Source organism: Polistes dominula, unplaced genomic scaffold (assembly GCF_049000335.1).
Source record: "Polistes dominula isolate Pdom_NZ unplaced genomic scaffold, Pdom_raw_medaka contig_11, whole genome shotgun sequence".
Taxonomy (NCBI): domain Eukaryota; kingdom Metazoa; phylum Arthropoda; class Insecta; order Hymenoptera; family Vespidae; genus Polistes; species Polistes dominula.
In genome coordinates, this window is record NW_028301154.1 from 4,419,140 (window position 1) to 4,437,722 (window position 18,583).

The 18,583-nt window shown below is 30.0% G+C and overlaps 6 protein-coding genes across 18 annotated transcripts; 3 read left to right on the forward strand and 3 right to left on the reverse strand.

Annotated features, from left to right (window-relative positions):
• Positions 1 to 4: 4 nt before the first annotated feature.
• mRpS18B (mitochondrial ribosomal protein S18B) lies at positions 5 to 922 on the reverse strand. Its single transcript, XM_015328779.2, has 4 exons — positions 783 to 922; positions 543 to 714; positions 350 to 447; positions 5 to 280 (listed from the first exon to the last, which is right to left on the reverse strand). The coding sequence occupies exons 1-4, from the start codon at positions 846 to 848 to the stop codon at positions 5 to 7; spliced, it is 612 nt and encodes a 203-aa protein (XP_015184265.1). The 5' UTR covers positions 849 to 922.
• On the forward strand, positions 571 to 4,847 carry DEF8 (differentially expressed in FDCP 8 homolog). Of its 7 annotated transcripts, none has more exons than XM_089178515.1 (8): positions 571 to 707; positions 1,101 to 1,370; positions 1,469 to 1,760; positions 1,843 to 2,013; positions 2,172 to 2,225; positions 2,390 to 2,631; positions 2,727 to 2,962; positions 3,207 to 3,630. In XM_089178515.1, exons 2-8 carry the CDS (start codon positions 1,170 to 1,172, stop codon positions 3,451 to 3,453), a joined length of 1,443 nt encoding a protein of 480 aa, XP_089034641.1. In that variant the 5' UTR covers positions 571 to 707; positions 1,101 to 1,169; the 3' UTR covers positions 3,454 to 3,630. The 7 variants fall into 7 exon arrangements, 6 of the variants coding, with proteins under 6 accessions (XP_089034641.1, XP_015184261.2, XP_089034642.1 ...); XM_015328775.2 differs by lacking the exon at positions 571 to 707 and adding an exon at positions 917 to 1,036; XM_089178516.1 differs by lacking the exon at positions 571 to 707 and adding an exon at positions 978 to 997.
• Positions 4,651 to 6,354, forward strand: LOC107070516 (uncharacterized). 2 transcript variants are annotated; one of them, XM_015328791.2, is made up of 5 exons: positions 4,651 to 4,789; positions 4,988 to 5,586; positions 5,650 to 5,809; positions 5,894 to 6,046; positions 6,141 to 6,354. In XM_015328791.2, the coding sequence occupies exons 2-5, from the start codon at positions 5,019 to 5,021 to the stop codon at positions 6,316 to 6,318; spliced, it is 1,059 nt and encodes a 352-aa protein (XP_015184277.2). In that variant the 5' UTR covers positions 4,651 to 4,789; positions 4,988 to 5,018; the 3' UTR covers positions 6,319 to 6,354. The 2 variants fall into 2 exon arrangements, with proteins under 2 accessions (XP_015184277.2, XP_015184278.2); XM_015328792.2 differs by having other exon boundaries at positions 4,656 to 4,789; positions 4,992 to 5,586.
• su(r) (dihydropyrimidine dehydrogenase su(r)) lies at positions 6,041 to 12,402 on the reverse strand. Its single transcript, XM_015328781.2, has 17 exons — positions 12,263 to 12,402; positions 11,910 to 12,067; positions 10,724 to 11,681; positions 10,516 to 10,626; positions 9,863 to 10,195; positions 9,481 to 9,789; positions 9,054 to 9,380; positions 8,750 to 8,960; positions 8,474 to 8,658; positions 8,194 to 8,409; positions 7,961 to 8,125; positions 7,721 to 7,873; positions 7,274 to 7,657; positions 7,022 to 7,198; positions 6,733 to 6,957; positions 6,483 to 6,640; positions 6,041 to 6,421 (listed from the first exon to the last, which is right to left on the reverse strand). The coding sequence occupies exons 3-17, from the start codon at positions 10,766 to 10,768 to the stop codon at positions 6,346 to 6,348; spliced, it is 3,075 nt and encodes a 1,024-aa protein (XP_015184267.2). The 5' UTR covers positions 10,769 to 11,681; positions 11,910 to 12,067; positions 12,263 to 12,402; the 3' UTR covers positions 6,041 to 6,345.
• A 105-nt stretch (positions 12,403 to 12,507) lies between these two features.
• l(3)05822 (SH3 domain-containing lethal (3) 05822) lies at positions 12,508 to 15,307 on the forward strand. Of its 3 annotated transcripts, none has more exons than XM_015328786.2 (6): positions 12,508 to 12,554; positions 13,112 to 13,196; positions 13,456 to 13,591; positions 13,673 to 14,467; positions 14,569 to 14,832; positions 14,942 to 15,307. In XM_015328786.2, exons 1-6 carry the CDS (start codon positions 12,533 to 12,535, stop codon positions 15,071 to 15,073), a joined length of 1,434 nt encoding a protein of 477 aa, XP_015184272.1. In that variant the 5' UTR covers positions 12,508 to 12,532; the 3' UTR covers positions 15,074 to 15,307. The 3 variants fall into 3 exon arrangements, with proteins under 3 accessions (XP_015184272.1, XP_015184268.1, XP_015184269.1); XM_015328782.2 differs by having other exon boundaries at positions 14,946 to 15,307; XM_015328783.2 differs by lacking the exon at positions 12,508 to 12,554 and adding an exon at positions 12,560 to 12,693 and having other exon boundaries at positions 14,946 to 15,307.
• LOC107070515 (uncharacterized) lies at positions 15,132 to 18,564 on the reverse strand. Of its 4 annotated transcripts, none has more exons than XM_015328788.2 (7): positions 18,432 to 18,564; positions 18,165 to 18,343; positions 17,904 to 18,076; positions 17,591 to 17,807; positions 17,300 to 17,482; positions 17,025 to 17,109; positions 15,132 to 16,960 (listed from the first exon to the last, which is right to left on the reverse strand). In XM_015328788.2, the coding sequence occupies exons 1-7, from the start codon at positions 18,494 to 18,496 to the stop codon at positions 16,639 to 16,641; spliced, it is 1,224 nt and encodes a 407-aa protein (XP_015184274.1). In that variant the 5' UTR covers positions 18,497 to 18,564; the 3' UTR covers positions 15,132 to 16,638. The 4 variants fall into 4 exon arrangements, with proteins under 4 accessions (XP_015184274.1, XP_015184273.1, XP_015184275.1 ...); XM_015328787.2 differs by having other exon boundaries at positions 17,025 to 17,208; XM_015328789.2 differs by lacking the exon at positions 17,300 to 17,482.
• Positions 18,565 to 18,583: the final 19 nt, after the last annotated feature.

Genomic DNA, 18,583 nt, shown 5'->3' on the forward strand with positions numbered 1-18,583 from the left:
ATATTTAATGTTGTTGTGTTTTTTCGTTATACCATTCAGAATAGTCGTATTCTCTAAGAGGGACGTCGAGCAATAAAGTACCGTATTCTTTTGCTCTAAGTACAGCTACAAGAAGTTGTTTATATCTTCTTTGACAAATGCCAGTTTTTCGATAACTTAATATTTCACCTGTATGTTTAGAAATGAATTGTTCTAACAATTTAACATTCCTATGATCCAAGATCAAATATTCATCTCTGCATATTGGACAAGGGTTACCAGTACTTATGATACCACCTCTCTAGAAATTAATTAATTAATAGTGAATTAGTTGCAATATAATTACAATAAATATAATATAAATACTTACTACACAGGTTTTTCTTGTTTTTCTTGAAGGAAATTGTCCTTTATGATTTCTTCGATATTTTGTCCATACAGGATCATCCCCGTAAGTTTGTTTATAAGCTAAAATGTTAGAACGTAGACAAAATATTCATTCTAAATCTCAATCTTAATGTAATATTTCTATTATAATATTGATTTAATCAAATGGAGCTTACCACTGCTTAACATATACTCTATACTAGTTTCAACGGGAATAACTTGTCTTCGGTCTTTAGCAGGATCTACTATTATCTCATCGGTATTCTCTATTTCATTACTATTTTCAATTGTATTACTTTCCTCTTGATAGCAAGTGTGTGAAGAAGAAATCAATCTTACAGGTATATCCTAAAAATCAATTGTACTTTGAAAACTAAAAGAAAATCAATTATCAATGGCGAAGATCAATCCCTTACTCTTTTGATTAATGTAGATTGCAATGTTGTTCTGGTTAAACCTAATACTTTTATGAGCAGTGACATAATGTGTTATATTTTAACAATGATTTATTTATTAAATACTTAACACGTTAAACGAAATTATTGGTTAGGAAAATATGCAGTTTATACTGCACTCTCTATAGGCCAACTTTGATACTAACCATAGTTATACTGTTTAACGTGTGATAAAGGTTATATGTTCAATTACAAAAAAGCAAATATTTGAAAATGTAAAGTTAGTTATTAACATGTTGGAAAATAATTAAATTCTTTTACAATACATTTTAATTCTAGATAAATCAATGTAAAACACTCGGTTATCGAGTTGTTATCATTGCAAATGTTAAATTAAAGATAAGAAATATGGTAGACACAAAAGTAATTAGTAACGAGGAACAAAATAGTCAGGAGACTAGAGCTCGTGCAAATAGTTCTGAAACGACAACTTCAACACCTTCTTCGTTATCCGATTATATGACAGGAGAAGCAGATGACAGTTCTGACAGTAAAGGCAGCATACCCTTTAATCTGAAATCTGTAGAACCTTTAGTTTCGTTGTCTCAGGTTTACTATACATTTATGCTTTTCTTTCAATGTTTACATTATCTTTGTCTTTATATATACACATATATTTATTATATGATCATCTTTACAAATGATAGGATACATCCGCTGAAGATCTACAAAGAATGATTGAAAAATGTAAACAAATGGTATTAGAAAGCGCAGAGTGTTCGGATGAAAGGAAATGGCTTGTAAGACGTTTAATTGAATTACGTTTAAGAGTTCAAGAATTACGAGAAACATCAGATCAAAAACTTCTTGAAACTCATGTAATACTTGGTCATCATTTGGTTCCTCAAAAGTATCATATTACTTCTTCTGGACCTGTATATTGCGATCACTGTAGTGGCACCATTTGGATGATGCTGCAGTCTTGGTACATGTGCAGTGGTAAATTCAACTAATTAGTAAACTGCAAACTACAATTAGTAAATGATTCAAATTTAGTTGATATTAATATTGTATGTAATAGATTGTAGGTTCAGTGTTCATTGGAAATGTTTAAGCAATATATGTCGTGTTTGTGTACATGTTATTGCAAGTGAAGCCGGTGGTTATACTTATACTAAAGACATTTGTCCCGAAAGAGGATTATCTAATCAAGGCTACCGTTGCGCAGAATGCAAGATACGAATAACTTTTAGTAAGTGATTTTCCATATTAAATTATCCACGTAAATGATAAGTCATAAATTTTCCATACTATATGATATCTATTTTAATTGTATTCATTTATTAAAATACGGCTAATCATATAGAAATGCATATTATTTAATTACATTAATATGTTATATCTTACAAGCATTCCCAAAAGGATTGTTATTATCTTGTTTTGGCAGCCCTTTTAAAAGTTCAGGTAACCACATAGCTAGTATTCATAATGAAGGAGTAGTCCATTTAGTACTTCATTTCATTTCATTACTACTTTCTTCTTCTTCTTCTTCTTCTTCTTCTTCTTCTTCTTCTTCTTCTTCTTCTTTTTCTTCTTCTCTGTAATGTGTAATAATTGTAAACTCGTAGAATCACCATGGATAGAGCCACGACTGTGCGATTACACCGGCTTGTATTATTGCCAGAGATGTCATTGGAATACAACTATGGTAATACCTGCGAGAGTTATTAGAAATTGGGATATGGAACCAAGGCTTGTCTGTCGTGCTTCAGCTCAATTATTGGCGCTTCTTGAAGATCGTCCATTCTTACTATTGGAAGAATTAAATCCAAAATTGTTTACACTGGTTCCAGATTTGTCTTTGGTAAAAGTAAGATATTAGAAATTTGATGACACAATAAATAATAAGTTTGATTAAATATATAACAATAAATACCTAATCAAATAATATTTATATATATATAGAAAATGAGAGAAGAAATGCAAATGATGAAGCGTTATTTAGTAATATGTCCAGAAGCCAATACGCAAGGATTGCCATGGAAAATTGGTTTACGTACACATGTGATTGAAAATCCGGGAAATTATTCTATAAAAGATCTCATTAATTTACAAAATGGTGCTTTACTAGAAGAAATTCGTACTTCTTATGATATCATGCATACTCATATTACTGAACAATGTGAATTGTGCAAAGCTAGGTAAACTTTCAATTATTTATCTTTTTTTATATATACAGGATGTTTTCTGTAATCGAGGAAAATTAGGGCAATTTAGTATACGTACAATTGCAAATGCAATGCAAAAACAATTTTATTTTACATTGTTTGGCTTGTTTATACCATTGATTACAGGATATCCTGTATATAAAGTATATGCAATTCCATATATATGTATGGATATTATAAATCATAAAGTACATGATATCATTTGTAATATTTTCAGAGGTCATTTATGCGAAATGTGTGGAAACAATGAAGTTATATATCCCTGGGATACTTGTGCAATAAGTTGTCAACAATGTTTAGCCGTATACCATCGTGCTTGTTGGTCTAAACGAAATCATTCTTGTCCACGATGTATAAGACTTGAAAAACGTCGAGCTTTAGAAGAAGGAGAATGTTCAGATACCAAAAGTCTATCTAAGAATGAATCACCTGAACATAATAAAGTTACAAATTCGATTGAGTAATCATTTTCTTCTTACATTTTTGTACAATTGAGTTGGAGAAAAAGAAGTAAAAGAAGAAAATAATGATGTGCGTAGTTACCATTCATTATAAGATGTTACAATTTGTGATGTATAATTTTAAATAACTGTTTTTCGTAAATGTAAACTTGCAATAAATTATAATCTTGTTAATATATATATTTTTGTATTTTAGTCTATTTGTATATGTATATTTATATATACGTATAAGTTAAAATTGATGATTAAGTGTTTAAATCAATATTGATTGACAAATGAATTGTGATTAATATGGTTTATAAGGTAAAAAGAGAAAAGTTTCGCGTTTAAAATTATTTTTAAATGGAAATATATATAGATATATATATTATCGATAAGTAACAAGATGAATATTCTTTATATTTCTTTATATTATTTAGAAATTTCCAATTAAAATTTCATTTCATTTTATCTTCGTGTAATTTTGAAATTTATTTATCGAAGATAACGCAAAGCTATTACTAATAATCTTTATTTTGAGAGTTATTTTTAATAGTAATATCATTAATAAGTGATAAGTTGAATATTCTTTGTATTATTCATAAATATTCAGTTAACGAATGTCTCTCTTACATGTTTTATCTTCATGCAATTTTCCAATTTATTGATTGAAGCTAGCATAATTATTACTATCAATAATCTTTATGTAAGTAATAGTACATATTCTTAGAAATACTGTGCAATAAACGGTAAGAACTTGACTTTGTTAGAGACGCTGATAGATTGTAATTTTATTCCACGAACGCGTCATGTCTTATTTCTTAGTCTTGACATGTAAACATTTCCTGTTTATTTTTCTTTTTTACCCGTATACTTTAAGTTATGTCATTCCAATACAAAACGTATAAAACTACTGATTGTGAGGAAAATTTGAATAAAAATAATAGAATTCATTACATGTTTTTAAATAATTAATTGTCACGGAAATAGAATATTTCTAATTTCTATGTTAATTTCATCTAGTTACTGTATCTATTTACCAGGTTTTTATCCCAACTGTTATTACTATTTAACAAATATATTTCCTGTATTTAAAAAGAAAAACAGAAAAAAACAAGACTACAAAAAATTGATGATAGATGATCAATCTTAACCATTGTTGTTTATATCGTTAAAAGAGGTAATAGTGTTTTTTTCGTTTATTTAGATATTTGCACAATTGTTAAAAGACTAATATTAATGGAATTAATTCCGTATGGCTGAGTCAGTTGGTAGAATAAAAGTTGCAGAATTGTTTCTGAACGAACAGTTCACATCCAACAGAGTCAAGCGACCTGTGACTTGACTTCTTATTTCACTGGTAAGTCGTCTAATATTTAAATAGTTGATTTATTTTTGTTGTTAAGCTTGGTTTTTTTTATAACAATAAAAATATTAATATTGGAAAATCTAAATATTTATAAAATATATCTAAATAAGAGAAACAGAATATAATTTTGTTGATATTTCAAAAAGAAATAATTTATCAAATGAATAACTTATATGAAATGATTTTCAGAAAGATAGATAATATTTTACCAATCAACAAAATGCTCTACTCACGTTTTTTTCTATTAACGTTTTTAATAATCTTAACGATCGACCAAAGTAGAGGGGTAGAATTTGGATCGATTTTTGGTCTCGGCAAGAATGTTGATAAGATTGAAAATCATGAAGAAAATAAACTCGAACACGAGCCTAAACAAAAGGTCGAGCAGAATAAATTAATCAATTTTATACCGATTTTTGATTTTGGTAAAAATGTTGATAAAAATGATGGTAAAAATGATAGTAAAAATGATGATATAAATATTGATGATATTAACAATCAAGGAGAAAATAAACTTGAATACGAAGAACCTGAAGAAAACTTCGAAGTTAATCAAGTTTCTACAAAGCTTTCCACAGTTGAAGAATTTCTTAGCACACTTTTAATACCGGTCGAAGCTTTGGGAAATGCAAATAAAATATTTGGAAAAGGTGTACAGCAAATTATATCGAAAATACCGGATAAACTTAAGGATCCAATTAAAGGATTTGAAATTAATAATAAGACCAACTTAGGATACGGTCAATTTTTGAATTCAATTTCTGATAGATTCAGAGCTATTTATCCAGGTATTTAATTATAATTAATAATCAATAATATAGAAATTTAATTTGATTAAAAATTGATTGCAGGTACCGTTTGGTGTGGTGATGGCGATATAGCAAAAAACGATGAAGACCTTGGTTTCTTTGCAAGTACAGATGCTTGTTGTAGAGATCATGATAAATGTTCCAGTAATATTAATGCAGGCGAAACGAAATACGGTCTTAAAAATGTTGGACTTTTTACGAGGTTGTATAAATCATTTTATATATATATATATATATATACAAATATATTTTTTTTTAGTTAGTTGCTTATTTTTCTTTTTTACAGGTCACATCGTTCATGCGATTCTGCATTTTACAATTGTTTAAAAGGCGCTAAATCAATCATAGCCACCAAAATTGGAATAACTTATTTCAACATTTTGAGTCCGCAAAGTTTCGACGAGGATTATCCTATTGTAAAATGCAACAAGTATTCTGGGTATATATAACATTTCATTTTTCTTATTAATATCTTTTTCTTATTGTATTTATAATAATAGAAAATGTTCTTCATTTCTTTTTTTTCATTTCAGCCTTATCAACAAGAAATGTGTCGATTATAAACAAGATTTACATGCAGATAAGAAATATCAATGGTTTGACAATCCATTTTTTTTAAATTCAAATTATTTGGCAATATTTGAAAGTTGTTTTAAATTTGTAAATAAGTATTCTATTGTGTATGTTAATGTACTTATTAGTAATAATTGATACTTGTTTAAAAATGTTTAAGCAATTTTAACCCAATGCTTCGATGTAACCTTTTGGTGGTATACCTCTTTTAATGATATGTGGCTTTGTTTTTGGAACCATTCTGCAAATAATGATTAATTATTCATTCAGTTATAATTCAAATAATAAATATAAAAACTTACTTGATACAATCAATAATCGGGCATACTGATAAACAAAGAGTACAACCAGTACAATCATCAGTAACTTTTGGTATATGAGTTTCCGAATCAAATGTAATTGCCTGATAACCAGAATCAGCACAAGCCATGTAACATTTTCCACAATTTATGCACATATCCTTAAAAAAAAAAAATAAAATAAAGAGAACAAGGTGTTCACATTAAAACAACATAAGTATGCAAAAATAATGAATATTAATAATTAACATACGTCATCTATTAATGCAATAACTTGCTGTTGATTGTTTAATTCTTTGTAAGCTCCAATATGAGATAATGATTTTCCAATAACATCATTTATAGTTGGTACTGTCCCAATTGGTTCTGGTGCTGGTCTTGTTGATGAAAATTTAACATCTAATGGATTCATTTTTTCTTTTATCTCTGCAATCTTTTTTTCTCGTAATTTTTGATATTCTCCAAAGTATGGTATATTCTGTCAACACGTGTTAATATAAATAATTCTGATGACACAATGATACAAACATATTGATACTTACTTTACCAAGAGCATGTTGCAAAGAAACTGGTTTGCCTTTTTGATGTTTAAAAGTAGGTGGACTCTGACCATCCCAATCTTTTGTTTGTTCAAGACTTTTCAAATACAATAATGTTTTTAAACCAGTCACATAATCGTCGATAAGTGTAAAATCTTGATTCTGAATAGCACTGCAAATCTGCAATAAATAATATCAATATACAGTCAGTTATATATTATATTATATATAGACAAAATGAACTTGAAAAATTACTTGAAGGATCGATGCTCCGCAATGTAAAAATTGCAAAGCAATTTCTGCGGAATCGATTCCACCAATACCAAGTATGGCAAATCCAGGAAGTTGTTTAGCAATAGATGAAACAGCTCTTAAAGCTTGTGGTCTTGTTGCATTTCCAGACATTCCACCGTATGTAGTCAATTTATGATATCCTACAGCAGGCCATGGTATCCCATTAGAATTTAATCCCATTAAACCTTGCACTGTATTAATAGCAGATACTCCATTTGCATTTCCTTCGTAAGCTGCTTTAGCAATTGAAACAATATCGGTTATGTTTGGGGTCAATTTAACAAAAAATGGGATTTTCACTGCTGCTCTGACCCATCTTGAAATATTTCTTACTAACTCTGGATCCTACAAATATTACTGGCATTTTATTTAATTAGTCAAATAAAGAAATAAATTGTTCATACAAACCTGTCCACATGCCAAGCCCATTCCAGATTCTCCCATGCCATGTGGGCAAGATAAATTTAATTCCAAAGCGTCAGCACCAGCTGCTTCTACTTTCCTTGAAAGCTCTGTCCAATCTGCACTGTTATAAGTGCACATAATACTAGCGATCACGATCTAAATACATATATGCACAGAGAAATATATATATATATACTTCATACAGTTAACAAAAATATAAAATTTTATGAAATCTGTAAAAACCTTTTCAGGGAAATCTCTTTTTAGTTCGGTAATACTACGACACCAATATGCTTCAGTTTTCTCAGATATTAATTCAATATTTAAAAAGCTACTTTGTTCAGGTCCAAAATGATGTCTTGATGTTGTTCCTTTAATGATACGTGGTGATACGTTGGTAACCAAATCCTTAAAGTTATATATCACATATAAGAAAATGTAAATTATGATTTTTTACATGGTTTTCAATGATGTACCTTATCTAAAGAAAATGTTTTAGTAACAGCAAAGCCCCAGCCAGCTTCAAATGCACGACGAATCATTGCACTAGTTGTACATGGTGGTGCAGATGCAAGGCCAAATGGATTCTCAAATTTTAAACCGCACATTTCTACGCTTATATCAACTTCATCAATCGGTGTATGGAATTTTGGTAATTGCGGTGTGTCTGGAACCATTAAACCAAAGGATTCCTATAAAATAATTCAATAATAAAATAAAACAATAAAGTAACAAGAGAGTAAGATAAATATGTACCTGTAAATATTTATGAATGTACCAAGCAGCCGTTTTTCCATCATTAACAGATTCCACAGTAGTTTGTGCAACTCCAGCCAAGTCACCACCACAAAATACTCCAGGAACGGATGTGCTCATGGTTTTGGTATCCACTATTGGTAAGCCCCATGTATTTAATTTAACTGGTACCATAGCTTGTTTTACTGTTGAATCATTATCGAGATTTAGTATTTATTTACATTTACTTAAATATATTATTGATTATTTATACTTATATGTTATTTTATTAGTTACCATCTAAATCATGTAATCCCGATCCAAAAGCCGATATAACAAAATCAGCTTTTAATCGGAATATCTGTTCATTGTCCTCAACCCAGTCGCCATCATCATTTTGTTCAGTTCGACAAAATTCAACAGCAACAATTCTTCCATTACGAACGATCACTCGTTTTGGTGATTGGAAAGGTATAAATTCACATTTTTCTTCTTGAGCCAGATCAACCTGAATTATTATAGGATCACAAATGAGTTTGAAGTTTTGTACTTGAGTCAGAAGTTAATGAAATATTTGAAATACACAGTCATAATTACATACCTCTTCAGGAACAGCACGAATATTAGTAAAACCTTTTCTAAAAATAACGTAGACCTTTTTAGCACCACATCTTAAAGCAGAGGTTGCACAATCAAATGCTGTGTCACCAGCACCCAAAACTATTACATTCCCTCGTAGTCGTGGTAATTCTTCGTTACTCTTACAAGAACACATTCCAGGTTTACTACCTTTAGCTACAAGAGGAAGGAAACTTTTGGACGTGTAATATCCTTCGTTTGATGTTAAACCGGAAAATATTGTTAACGTTTTTGGCTCGGGAAGGCCAATGCCCAGAAAAATAGCTTTGTAATTTGCTTTTAAAAGTCCCTGGAAGAAAAAAACAAAAACAAAAGAAAGATTATTTTTCTTTGATTTCTAAATACATAAAATAAAGAAAAATTTCATTGAAATGATAAAATAAATTTACCCGAATCGTTAAATCTTTTTCTGTTAACGATCTACCCATCTCGATTTTGACCCCGAGATCTTTAACCAGATTTATTTCAAAATCTACTACATCATAGGGAAGTCGATATTGTGGAATTTCAGAAGAACTGAGACCGCCAATGTAATTGTATTTTTCAAAAATAGTTACGTCATTGTAGCCTAATCGTGCAAGAAATGTAGCACAAGATAAAGACGCTGGACCGCAACCGATCAATGCGATTTTTGTATCAGCATGTGGAACGGATTGATTAGGGATTCGTGTTTGAGGAACATTCATCTGCTTGAAAATCTAAAAGCATAAATAAAGAATTCCTTAGAAATTGACTAGCAAAGATTTTGTTAAGTAAAAATAATTTGATTACATCGGTAGCAAATTGTTGTAAACCACCAATATTGATAGGTCCTTCCTCAGTGGCATAAAGATTACATCCACCAACACAAAGATCACTTGTTGGGCAAACCATTCCACATGTAAGACCCAAGGGATTGTCCGAAAAAATAGCTTTAGCTGCCCCATAATAATTTCTGTTCGATATTGAAGTAATAAAAGATTTAATATCCAATTGCGTTGGACAAGACTTTTGACAAGGTGCATCAGCACATTTCAAACAACGAGCCGCTTCCTTTAAAGCACCTCTTTCACTCAATGTCGTATGTTTGATGTCATCGAAGTTATTTTTTAATGGTAAACAATTCTGTAATTTTCAGTGAAGTTATTAGATTAAAAATGTATTTATTATACATTGTATGTACAATCTGTTTGACAAAAGCGTTTATGGTTAAATTTTGTTTTCCTATAAACCCCTTTATATAACGTTCGAAGTTTAATAGATTTTTCATTTCTCCATAGAAGAGAATTAATCAAACAAATTTGTGCGTGAAGAAGATACGAGTGTTAATCAGTGATAACTGATAATTCAACAGCTAATAGAAAACAGATTAATTTAAAACTTTAAATAACTATTGCTTCAACAGTGTTAAATGTTGTCAAATAATTATCATTAGTTAAACTTACGTCACATTTATCGTGGATATTTCTTTTCCATTTTTGTTTAATTGCTTTAGTTGCAGTGGATGGAACAACATTTGCAAATGATTTTATTCTTGGATTTAATTGTAATACATTCTGAAATACAATTATTGATACTGTTAGCTTATAATCAATGAATAAATGAATAAATAAAAAAGCTGGAGTCATATTTTATAAATAATTGAGTACTTACTTCAATATCGGTTATATCTTTGCTAATAAAAGTAGACGTTGCCATTTTCTAATATCTCTTATAATAAAAATGACAAATCTAATACTGCCAACTTAATCTTGTAAAGATAGTATCTTCAATATGGTCACTATTTTAACACTATTAATTAACAATTTTCAACTCTTTTTAAAATAACAATAACAACAGTACGAATTTACTGAAGCATCTGACTTCGAGTAAATCACCTCAATGATTTATTAACACCTCAAATGCACAATAATAGCCTCTCTCTCTCTCTCTCTCTCGATACTCTTACAGTTTCCTGCTATACGAATGAACTCGATTCGAAATTCCGAATGAACGTTCACGTACTATCTTATCTTACAAGATAACTTAATGATTACGTTGTATATACACAGATGTATTAGTGTGTATGATGCAATTGAATTTACACGTATATATATTTCTAAGAAAGAGAAACAAAAGATCAAAGTTCTTGTTGAATTTTTATATCAAATTTCACATATTTTGTAGTATGTGAATAATCACAATCTATGAAGTTAAATAAAAAGCGTTATGCTATAAAAATTTATATCACGGTGTATCATTGTAAAAACAAAAAAAAAAAAAAAAGCAAAACATGTATTGTGCAAGATAGCAGAAAAATTGGAGAAATGCTTATCTAGAAGTTAGTTTAAGTGCTTGAAATGTGAGCCATTGAGTAGGTAGTAATCTTGAACTTTTTGTGGTCTAAGCGCTCTTCAATATTTCGTTGTAACAGGTTTAAATTCATTATTCATGACCTTACTAACATAATGTACTTATGAAATCTTATCTCATTTAGACTAAGATTAGGATATAGTAAGATAAAACTTGATGCAAGATGCACCAGTATGCAATGTTGTTCCATGTGTTGATCCACACTCGACATAGGACGTGCCAGAATGAAATGTTATGTCGAGTCACACTTGATATAGGTCTGCAAAGGATTAATAGAGTCCATTTGCTTTACTGAGCAACTGCTATCAATTGAACTAAGATTATAGAGTGGAGTACTTATGTAAGTTATATAGACAACAAATTTATATATGATCCATAAACAAATTTTAAACAGAAGAGGATAATGAATTTAACTAAAAAATAAAATAATATATATATATATATATACGGAATTGAAATAAAAAAAAAATATAGATATTTATCTCACTTGTGTCTGATATAATTACTGGATGAAGAGAAGGATTTATTGTATATTCATCGTTATGCCAGATACAAATCACAAATATGTCATCGTAAAACTAGAACATAACAGTATCGCACAGCTAACATATTGTTTTCATTATTTTTATTCCGAATTAAGAATAACTGTAATGAGAAAAAGAAACGAATTAAGACCAATAAAGAAACTTAAGTTCTATGTACTAAATAAATCTCCAAAAATCTTTCATGATTGTGATATTGTTAGATTCTTCTTATCACAGTTGAAAGTAATGCGTAGTTTCTTTCAGTCAAACGATTATATAGTAATATAATATTTTATATTTAATTGTCGTTATTTACCATTTCACAATTGATCGTTTTGATTATTTCTTGCCATGACAGACAGCTGCATTTTAATGGCATAATAATTCACATTGAATTTCTACAAAGAAGATATTAATTCAGCACGTAATCACGTTATAAAGAATAATTTGGAAAGTTAATTAATAAATCGGGGAAATATTAAAAGAAAGAAGTTAACGGAAAGAGAAAGTATCAAAGTTGTAGTTGAAATTGATTATCAATCCCGCCGCGAGCTCGATAAATCGTCGTCAGCGCGTCAAGCGAAAAATGGCCGCGAACGTGAGAACAGGTGAGTCGTGATACTGTCCTTGTCATGGCCTTTTTTTTTACATATCTCCGTGACTTTTTCCATCATTCGATAAAAGTTCTATTGAAAGAGGTGTAAACGAAATGCTTGACCGATAAGGACTTGTTCGGAATGGAGTTTGGTAAAGAAGTCGATCAATATTATCTGTCTCTTTTTCAATTGTAATTTTCTCGCGTCAGCATACACACACACACACACACACATATCGCAGCTACGTCAAAGTTATCATTTACGAGTGGGGCCTTTAATCGTGCCGTTTTAGTCATCGATAACGAACGTGTCGCATTTCAAATGTATTATCACTTCGTTAATCGAGTTTAACGCAAATCGAGTGGGCGTATTTTTCAGAGGATCGCCCTCCACATTTTCTACGACTTTGAACAAATTATATGGATTTACATTTGACAAGAAATCGTTGTCATATACGTCGTGTCGTGATAGCGTCGTGATAGAGTCGTGACAAGACCGTGACATCGCCAGCTTTGATCTCTTTATTGTTTCATTTGATTACTGCCACTTCCTTGTGTATTTATTTACAGAGATGCGGATTCCTACGCGTACGGCTCCTCGTCCACCAGTCAATTCTCTTCCACAAAGAAGCAGCAACAATGTCTGGGGTAGCACGTAAGTTAGACGCATTACTATTTTCTTTCTTCTCCTTTTACACTAGATCTTTTTAAAGAAGTGTACCTAAAGTAGAAACTATGTTTACGTAAAGTCATTCTCGGTAGAGCGTGCAATAAACAACATGTTGCAATCGCATTCCATCAAAGAATGTCTATTACTGTGTTGCAAATACATTGCCAAATTAAACTGTTATGTCATTTTCTAACTTCCTATCTTCTAAAGAATCATTTAACTTAAACTTTTATATTTTCATTAGGAATGATATTTTTGGTAGCAATTTGATAAGCCAACCGATTCAGAAGAAGAAGCCACCACCGCGTCCACCTCCGCCTAAATTCAATCAGTACCAAAATCATACGCAAACTCAGAGGGATCAGAAATTAAAAAAACCTGTAAGACCGATAAGAGCTATTTTCTTGTAGATTTATATCGTTATAAGTTATTTATTTAATCGTTCTATCTTATTTTCCCAGACTCGACCCACGGAACTTTTGTCTAATTTCTTTGCGTGGAAAGCAGCCAAGCAAGAACACTCCAATACGTCTCGTTCTACTTTGAATTTGTCCCAGGTCTCGTGCCAGTCTTCTAATACCAATGGAGCACTATCTTTGATAGATCTTAGTCCACCTGGCTCTCCTACGTTTACCACGCGTTCTAGCAGCGATGGTGTTAGCATAGATAGTTTTGGTAGCGATGGTAATTCCAATCCTTCTGCGTTTACCAGCAGCGGTAATACCTCTCAGACGGAAAGTGCCTTTGAAGATGATTTTGATTTTTTTGGCATGTCTAATAAAAAGTTTCCGAGCAACGATCCATGGCAAATGAAACAACCAATGTCGGATCCATTTGGACCGATAGAGGACAAAAATACTGGTGGAAGGTTTGAAGATGTCAGGCAAATTGGAGATACCTCTTTTTTTGCTTTCAATGATAATTATACAGATAAACAAGTGCCTTTTGGACAAACTAGTTCTAAAGTGATTCACTCTGTGCCAACGATAATACGTCCAAAGCCACCTAAACCACCAGCACCAAAGATATTAAAACAAAAGTTGGAAGAAAATATCAATCAAATTCAAAGTTCATCTACTTTGAACTTACAAAGAACGATGAGACCTCTTAGCGAGCCAATATCCCTGGACTTGTCGTATTCGGTGAATGACGCGTGGGGCGATGATTTAAAAGAGGAGCCTTCTCCTCCGATGCCAACGATACCACCACCAGCACCACCTTTGGAATACTTAACTCAATCTGAAAATGAATTTCAGGTATATTGGAATATCAATGTATATTACATTCGTATTATCTTTGTTTCCTTTTTATACAATTGTAAGATAATGTAAACTTTGAAATTAATTGAAATTTGTAGGAAAATTCTAAAACACCCTATGGTATCGCGCTTTATGATTTTCCTGTCACACATTCAGATGATTTACCTTTAAAGGAAGGGGATGTTGTTACCTTGATAAGAGTTGTCAACGACGATTGGATGGAAGGAAGGGTGGGAAATCGACAAGGAATATTTCCAATCAACTTTCTTGATATAAAAGTTCCATTACCTGGATTACAAGATGACATTGTTGTTGCCCTATATTCTTTTAAGGGAGAGACCTCCGAAGATTTGCCGTTTGAGGTGAGTTAGCAAAAGTAACATTATTCTTCATTTATTTTGCAGTCCATATATACTGAAACTTTGCTATGTTTATACAATATATAAATATTGATTATAATCGTACTCTAAGGAAGGAGCCAAAATTAAAGTTTTGTCAAGACTATCGGACGACTGGCTATATGGCGAATGCAAAGGTAAAAAGGGTCAATTTCCAACTAATTATGTTAACAGAATTCCATACAGTATTTCTCATTCAACATAATCATCGTTTTACAATTTTCGGCCTTAGAATATAATAATTGCTTTGATATTGCAAACATTTTCTATTATTCCTTTGATATTCGTCTTTTAAATAAATATATCCTATATTTTTTTTAATAGAAAATTTCGAAAAAATTTATACTACAAAGTAGTATAAGTTTTTATAAAATTTTACTCGTATAAGGGAAGACTGAATTATACAAGCATATAGAAAGAAAACAAAAAAAAAAAACAATGAGAAACAAATAACTGTTCAAATAACTGTTGCCTTAAAAATCAAGATCATATTCTGAGTAAATTTATTTCTTGGAAAAATATCTTTCTATTTTGTAGCATATATTGATTGAGATTCTGCAGTATTGCAGTACTAATTTGTAATAACATCTTTATATTTACGCAAATGTTTGCAATATATATTAAATTACAATTTTTATCTCGTTTTAATAGCAATTCGTATTTATACAATTGAATGAAATCATGTGTTGTATTATTTATATACTTTGCAGTTAAAAGTTACAAATTATTAACTGCACAGTATTGTAGCATATCTTGTTATAAATTATTTTCCATTAAATATAGAAAAGAGTATAATGTATTATTTCTTATATTTAAAAAAACTCATTATAGTCTTAAGACGGCAACTTAATGTAAATTCGATTCGTTTGCGAATATTGTTAAAATATTTAATAATTTCAAGTATTTTTATCAGTACCATAAATTATTGTAAGCAGATCTTTAATATTAATATTGTACATCTCTTATGTACAAATATTATATATAAAATAATATTTAAATAATTCATTGAATTATGTAAAATATATATTTCTTGTACGAAACATTTAGTAATATAGAAGTTAGTGTAGTTTTAAAATGTGATGTATTAAAATTTGTTATTATTTATACATATGTAATTGAAAAGCTTTATACCTTTATAAGTTTGGGTATTTTTTGTAAAAGCAAATGGAACACACACATATATATATATATTTTGTTAGTAAAGGAAAGTACACTTGTTTTGTTATTTCGTGTACTGTATGAAATAATTCAATTGATGAAGTTTGTTTTACTCCAGTTACCAGACAAAGAGTGATACAGTTAGAGTATAGGCATATATACGAATAGAATAAGAGCATAATCTTTATACATTTTATCTTTTATTTATTTCAGTATATAAAACAGGAATAATTAATTGTAATTAACTGCATAATGTTCATAATTTGTCTCTATAATCAAAGAATATGAAAATATTCATGAAGTTGTATTAAATATAACAGATACGAAATAGTCGTATCCACTTTAGAAACTTCTATTGGGACCAGACATATTTTAAATATTTTTAATTACATATGTATATATGCATATATATATGTATTGTGATATTTTACTGCATTCGTATATAAATTTCTCTCATGTAAAAAGAAATAAATGATTCATATCATAAAATATCGCATTATCTGAAAAGAACACATTGGATTATAACTAATTCTTAAATTATTCTTTTTCATTTATGGCAGTTTACAACTGTTAAGTTTTATTTCAACTTAGTTGCACAATGATCCACAATGATTAAATGATCGATGCAACGTTGCTACTATTTTGCGTAGTAATATTATTGTTAACGAAAGACTCGTCGAACGTGACAACTTTGATAAGCAATATGCTCGGAGTTCGTATAGATTTGAATCGGTCTTCACACTTACACCAGGGAAGATACTTTGTTAATTTTGTCGATGTTAATATGATTTTGCAATCGATCAATTTTTGTATTACAACGCTTCGAAATTTTTCTCCCGTAAGATAATATAAAAAAAAATTGCATGCAAAATTCCAATGGTATAGATGAAAGAATAGTCCACGACACCACTTCAACAACATTTTCTCTTCTAGCCTAAAACATATATTTTCCTATGTATATATTTTATAATTAATATATTAATGTATAGCATTCTTACCAATTGATGTATTGTTTATTTTCTTTTATATTATTTTCTGGATATTTAATTAATATCACATCCCAATAGAGCTCCAAAGTTTCAACTATTCCAAGTGGTAATAGCAAAATTAAGTATACCATTGATACTGCTAATAAAGTCCTACTCTTTTTATTTGATTTATTAATATTTTGGCAGAAACTGCCTAAGGAAAAACGTGTGTATAGACAGACAGGTACAGATAAAATATCTGGAGAAAAATGTTGACCATACAAAAACTAATAATAACTACTTACGAGTTAATTGTCTACGATGCGTGTCCAATTTTTTCATATGTATAACTAGTAAAACATTACCAACAAATATAAAAGTAAGCGGTAGCCAAGTTGATAGTGCGATATATACATACATAGCGCTACCCCAAGGTTTGATTTTCTTTTGACAGGGTTTAAATTCAAAAACGCTATCAGTTTCGTATCCTACAATTATTCAGACTTGAAATACTTTTACTCTTCGAACAGTTAGATGTTACAGCTAACAGTTTATCTAATTTATATATTCAAATACTTCGTTTTTTATTTGATTACCTCCAGAGTATAATTTTGTTAATGATATTATGAAGCTGACGCACGTCAGAGTAGTTACACTTATTATTGCAGAACGATCAGGATTACTACTATGAGCTTCGAATGGAAAAATAATAGCAGAAACTCGAGCCCATGTTAAAGATACGACCAGCCAAGTAGATGTAAATTGAAAGAGTTCCATTGTCACAGAACTGGTATCGCATAGAAATTTACTGTTCTGCAAATGTTAAATGTGACATTAAAATATCTATAACATTTTATTATTATTTTATATTGAAACTGTTTTATACATATTCATTGTGCAACAACTTACCATGAAAAGATCATTGACAAATGTAAATTGTGATTTTGCTATACCTACTGCATAATTAAATATTAATGCTCCATTGTCGGATATAGCAAGAGCTTTTAAATATAAGGATAAGCTCGAGTCACCTGACACGGGTGCATTTAATATTGTAAACGATACGGTATTTAATATCACGCCTATATATATAGGACATATAAAATAATGTCATTCATTTTTCATCATTTAATCTATTGGTATGAAATAAAAGTAGGTAATAATTCTTACCGACAATTATAATAAATGGAGTCACATAACTGAGTAAAAATCGTACAAATTTAACGAATGGTTGTAACGACAACCAATAATAACGTGCTTCGCATGGCCACGTTATTTCTAAATCAGGTTCCGTGAAATTATATAGAAAATCCAAAACAGTTAGGTTCAAGGAACATTCCTTGTCGGTCCTTAAAAAAAAAAAATAATATCGTTTTATCGTTAACATAACTCATTACATACGAGTCGTCTATGTGTGGTGATGAGAATAATTCTTACCTGAAAGAATATGTATTGGAAGAATTACAAGATTGTGTCGGTTGCAACCCTGACGCAACTAGCATTGTAAATAACAATATTTGAATGTCTTTCAAATTATAAAACGAATATTTATGATTATAAAATTGAGGTAAATTACTATTTAGAAGTAA